The 5,812-nt window shown below is 51.8% G+C and overlaps 1 protein-coding gene across 1 annotated transcript, besides 5 other annotated features; it reads left to right on the forward strand.

The window, feature by feature from the left end:
- Positions 1-5,812: part of a sequence feature (areas not merged during assembly with more than two copies in the genome that could not be assigned to a particular haplotype) that runs on past the window's edge.
- Tc00.1047053507759.10 (trans-sialidase, putative) lies at positions 640-3,768 on the forward strand (the record flags this gene model as incomplete). The annotated part of the gene is made up of 1 exon (XM_799809.1): positions 640-3,768. The coding sequence occupies one exon, from the start codon at positions 640-642 to the stop codon at positions 3,766-3,768; it is 3,129 nt and encodes a 1,042-aa protein (XP_804902.1).
- Positions 3,857-3,899: a sequence feature (T-rich).
- Positions 4,641-4,660: a microsatellite.
- Positions 4,663-4,692: a sequence feature (AT_rich).
- Positions 4,717-4,741: a microsatellite.

The raw sequence follows: 5,812 nt of genomic DNA on the forward strand, positions 1-5,812 counted from the left end.
AGGGAAAGGAGGGAGGGAGACGGAGACTGTGCACATCGACTGCAGCGTGTGGTGCCACAGGATGCGGTTGCCATTTTTAAGGATGAGACGGGCGTCATGCGTGCAGGAGAGCGTCATCTACATTTTTGTGCCTGCAAGCTCTGCAGGTGCCGCGAGGAGGTACAGGCGACCTCTCATCATTGGGGCGCTGAGGCTGTTTTTCCTTTTTGCTCAGCGGGAGAAGCAACTCTTCCTGCAGGCGATGTCGCCGGTCTGCATCGATGCTCCCAACAGGGTGCCACGCCGCCGTGCCGTTGCAGTGCAACTCTCGTGCTCCTCACTGCACACGTGGCCCCCTGTCGCTTGGCTTATTTGCAGGACCGTGGCTTGCGGTCCCTCATTGGGAGGTCGATCACATGTTTTTTTTTCCTTAATTTTTGTGTGCTGTTGAGAGGTGCTGGGGAGTAATGGCTGCGGGGATGGTGATGTTGTGCTTCGCTTTGAGTGGTGACGGTGTGTACTGCTGTTGTGCTGCCTTTCTGCCGCTGTTGCCTGTTGCGCTTCTCCAAGAAGGAAAATAAACGCTAAACGCTACTGTGAAATTCGAAGGCTCTGAAGGGACCAACAGCACACACACCGCCCACACACACACATATTTATATGCTCTCACGTGTTGCTGCAGTGAAGGTACCCCGCACACACAACCGTCGCCGCGTGACCGGATCCAGCGGAAGGAGGAGGGAAGGAAGAGAGAGTGAGCCGCAGAGGCCTAACATGTCCCGGCGTGTGTTTGCTTCTGCGGTGCTGCTTCTATTTGTCGTGTTGATGTGCTGCAGTGGAGGTGCACACGCTGAGCAGGCAGGGGCCGCTGTTGATCCTTTTAAAGGGACGACGCCGATATCATTTGCTAATTGGAAGGAGTTTAACGAGGACGGCGACAAAATCACCTCGCTCCGTGTTCCTGGCCTCGTTAAAGTGGGTGATGATGTATTTGCCGTTGCTGAAGCGCAGTGCGGGGAAAGGAATGGAGCCGACAGCTGTGCTGGGATTGTCTCAAAGCACCTGAATATAAGTGATGGCTCAATGGATATTTCGACGTCGGATATAAGTTTGTTTTGCATGCAACTTGTGGACACCGCCGCGAATAATTTTGGGACAACGGAATTGTTGCGGCCAACGACAGTTGTAATTGGGGAAAGTGTCTACATGCTCCTGGGAAAATACAGCCGTACAAAGCAGCAGATTCAAGGTACGAATGAGCGGGGTCTTTTGCTTGTGAAGGGAACTGTCGCTGAAGAAAATGGAAAGAAGAAAATCAGATGGAATGAGACCCATGTGATGAACCCTCAAGGCATACGATATTCTGGTTCCTTGACCGAGTTAATTGGCGGTGGAGGATCGGGTGCTTTGATGGGTGACGGCACGCTTGTGTTTCCCATGCAAGCCGAAAACAGTGATGGGGAGCGCGTTTTACTGTCCATGAGCTTTACCTCGTCAGACAACAAATGGGAGCTTTCGCAAAAAACGCCTGGTAAGGGCTGCAGGGATCCAACCCTGGTGAGGTGGGAAAAATACGAATACGACGAAAGACTCTTCATGATGGCTCATTGTGCTGGAGGCTACTATGACGTTTACATGTCCACTCCGCATGGAGTCAATTGGTATCCATCGGGTCAGCCAATTACCCGCGTGTGGGGCAACTCACACAATCGAAAGGGGTACGGCGTCCAGAGTGGATTCACCACCGCAATCATTGAGGAAAACGAGGTGATGCTCATCACCGCGCCGGTGTATGCGGAGGGCAATGAAGGTGGAAAAGGTCGGCTCCATCTTTGGGTGACGGACAAGGCACGTGTGTATGATGTTGGGCCGGTATCCCGTGGAGAAGATGACGCTGCCGCGAGCTCGCTGTTGATGAAAGAGAAGAATAATAAGGAGTTGATTTCACTGTACGAGAACAAGAAAGACGGAGCATACAATCTTGTTGCTGTGCGTCTGACCGAGAAACTGGAGCGGGTAAAGGAAGTGGTGAAGACATGGAAGGATTTGGACAGCGCCTTGCAATCCTGCAGTTCCGTTTCCAGTGGCACTGTTGACGCGCACAAAAAGGGTATGTGCAATGGTCCTGTTCCCACGGATGGGCTTGTTGGCTTCTTGTCTGGTAACTTCTCTGATAACACATGGAGGGACGAGTACCTCGGCGTGGACGCCATTGTCCATGGGTCAGCAGGAAAAAGGATAGAGAGTCCCAATGGACTGACGTTCAAAGGGTCCGGAGCATGGGCGGAGTGGCCTGTTGGCGACATGGGGCAGACTGTGCCGTACTACTTTGCGAACAACGAGTTCACTCTTGTGGCGACGGTTTCCATCCACGAGGTGCCGAAGGAAGACAGCATCCCTTTGATGGGTGTGAGGATGAATGACACCGACAGCACGGTGCTTTTTGGTCTGTCGTACACCCATGACAAGAAATGGTTGGCCATACCTGAGAATTCCGGTAATGTGGAGGATCTTGATGAGTGGGTGCCAAACAAGACGTATCAGGTGGTACTGCGAATGGATGATGATGATGAATGGACTGTCTTTGTGGATAAAAAGCAAATCGACCACAAGAGATATGATAAGAGTCTGTTTAACTCGCACAGGATTTCACACTTCTACATCGGTGGGGACAGTAAGCACCAAAGTGCAACGGGCGGCCACGTGACTGTGACCAACGTCATGCTGTACAACGAGAAACTGTTTGGAGATGATCTGCACAAACTCCACGCCAGCAAAGTCAATATTCCATCACTTGGTGCTGAGAAACAACCCACAGAACAGGCGGCCAACACGGGCGCTTTGGTTGCTTCCGAGTCAAAGAGTGAAGAAAGCGCCACTAGCCATGAGGAATTGAATGAGAATGATACTCATGAACAAGAGAAAGAAATCGTCCATGATCTGGTGCCTGCAGCGCCCCCTTCCACGGTTGCCGGGGGATCCTCTGTTTCCGAACCCGCCATCGCAGCGGAGAGCGCAGGGAACTCTCATCAAGAGGACAATGCCCAGCTTTCCGAAGACAAAACGTCTCAGCAAACCACGCCGCATGAAGACTATAAATCGATGCAACGGGATTCAGATGTGCAGCCACAAGACCCACAGTCAGAGGTATTAACGGAGGTCGCTGATGTTGAAGGATCCTCTGAAAGTTATGATACACAACTACCAGAGGAGGAGGAAGAGGCGGATGACAGGAGTGGCGAATCAACGTCTCCAGTGGGTGCATCATCGGATATGGATACGGCCACCGAAACAGTTGACAGTGAGCACCAAGTGCAACAAATCACTGAGCCTTCCGCTGAAAACAACGACGTGCGGTCCACTGGAACCGGAACCACTGGCGCGGAGGAAAGCCTCAGCCTCGAGGTGGGGGACGGAAATTCCGAGGGAACAATGAGCTCAGACAGCAGCCTCACTCCTTCAAAGAGTGACGCCGAACCGACCTCCGCGGAGGACACCGACAACATCTCTTGGACTGAGAGGGCTGAATTTTCTGTTGAGGACGGCAAGGAGGTGCCACAGACGGTCGACACCGCACCGGGCAACACAAGCACCACGCCTGGGGAAACCAAGATCCCGTCGGAGTCTAACGCAACAACCCCCTCGGACACTGACATTTTGCTTGAGAACGGGCATTTGGGCGAGTTGGCGGCCATGTATCTAATTGGTGACAGCACCGTGCATGGGTGTGTTTCTCGGGTGTTGTTGCTGCTGCTTCTGGGGCTGTGGGGCACTGCGGCTCTCTGCTGAGGTGTGAGGGATGAATGTAATTGCGGCTTTTCGTGGAGCAACAACTGAGCGGCATCCCAGCTTTACCCAATGGATTTTGTTGATTCCATTTTTTTTTTCTTTTTGCTTTCCTTGTTTTTTTTTTCTTTTTTGCAAATCACTTCCCTTCTTTTGCTTGTTGCTTTAGGACAATCACTATGGACGTTTTTTTTTTCTTTTCCACATTGTTAATTGTTTCTTGCTGCACTCTTCCTGCGAGGGGTGCCGTGTGTTTCCCGCCCAACTGCTCCACTCGCACACCCACCGACACGCTCATGACGACGGCCCTGTGCGCCTCGCCTGCTGCACGCATGAGGAGGGGCCGCGACGAACGGCGCGCTGAGGGAGCCGTGACGTGTGGGCGTGCGACGAGGGCCTGTGGGGCGGAGCACACATTTCTTTCCCTCTTGTTTTTTTTCTTTGCGGCCGGGGCGGGCAGACACCCGCAGCGCCACACACACAGCCACACCCTGCCGGTTTTTAGGGATTTTTTTGCTTTTTGTGTGTTTTTTTGCGCTGGCAGTGCCGTCAGCATTTCTTTTCCCTCTGATGATTTTTCTTTTTTTTTTTTGCTGCGCTCACTCTCCCGATGGAGAGACGCGACTCCCGTCATGTCTGCGTGCTTCTCTCATCCTTCCCACACAAACATACGGGTGACTGTGCTCTGCGGGCCGCACTCACACGCCGATGAGAGGGCTGAGGGGAGCGCCAACGCGCAGATAACCCCTTGAAATATAAACGATGTGCGGACACATGGAGGTCGGACGGTTGAAGGGCATGTAAATATTTAATTTTCTTTTCCGGGCAAAATATATACAGACAGTTTGGTGTGGCCACACGGCAGCTAGGCGAATTTATTATTATTATTATTATTGCTTTTTTTTTTTTTTTCTTATTTTTAAATTTGTGTGGAACAGTAATAGAGGACGGTTTTTTTTTTCTTTTTTTTTTTTTTATGACGGGGTTTATATAAGAAGGGGGTGGCTAGGAAAAGTTTTCTTTTATTTTGAATAAATCTTCTGTGGTTTGCCGCTGATCGGGCTGCAGTGCAATCCTGAGTTTGAGCAGCCCTTCCATTCTTCTTTCTTTGGACATGCGCCTCTGCTGTGCATTTGTGTTTGTGCGTCTCTTCAGATGCTTTACGCCTCTTCTCTTTTTTGTTTTTTCTTTTTTTCCCACTTTTATGCTTTGTGTTTCCGCAGGCACACACAGCCACACGCGCAGGACACACACATTGCAGTGCAGGTGGATGCTTCTTTTGTACTCGGTGCTGGCAGTTGCGTGTGGCTGCTGCTCCCCGTTGTCTTGGTGAGTGAGGAGGCGCGTGACGGCGCCCGGTGGAGAGAGAAGGCACCGACCGCTGCTGACGGTGACGGTCTTGGCTGCAGGTAATCTGACGGGATGGCGTGACTGGTGTCACAGTTAACCGAGATGGATGAGGACCGCACCGCATCTCTTTTTCGTCTCATCATCCTCTCAGTCCACGGCAGACACACACAAACGCAAAGTGCGGCGGCGGCGCGATCACCATCCGTACGGCTGCGAGTCAATCGGGCTGTGCAATTGATGTGGATCCTTTTTCCCCGTGTCTGAGTACTGCCGCCGTGCTCCTTCATTCTTCATTTTGTCATTGTGTATGCCGTGCGCGTATGAGTTCGCTGTTTCTTGTGCAGTGCCGACTCATTGGTCACACCAGCGACACCAGTGGTCATGTTTGTTTTTGCCGGGGCCCTGTTACTTGGGACGGTGGCTGTGTGGGGCTGCGCGGGCGGTGGGAGGGTGATGGTGCTACTGAATTGATTGCGTCTGCGCGGTTTCCTGTTGGCGTTTTTACTGTGTTTGGGACTTTTTGTGGCCGGATGCCTCTGCGTGCCACTGTATTTGGTTAATGTGGTTGCTTCCTTTTGTTCCTTTTCTGATCGTGCAGTTAGAGTTACTTTTGCTTTACCAGCACAACTACCGTTTCAAGGTGTTAGGGATTAATTGCAGTATTAGGATTAGTAGTGGTATAACGATCTGGCGGAAT

Source organism: Trypanosoma cruzi, genomic scaffold, assembly GCF_000209065.1.
Source record: "Trypanosoma cruzi strain CL Brener 1047053516411 genomic scaffold, whole genome shotgun sequence".
NCBI classification, from domain to species: Eukaryota; Euglenozoa; class Kinetoplastea; order Trypanosomatida; family Trypanosomatidae; genus Trypanosoma; species Trypanosoma cruzi.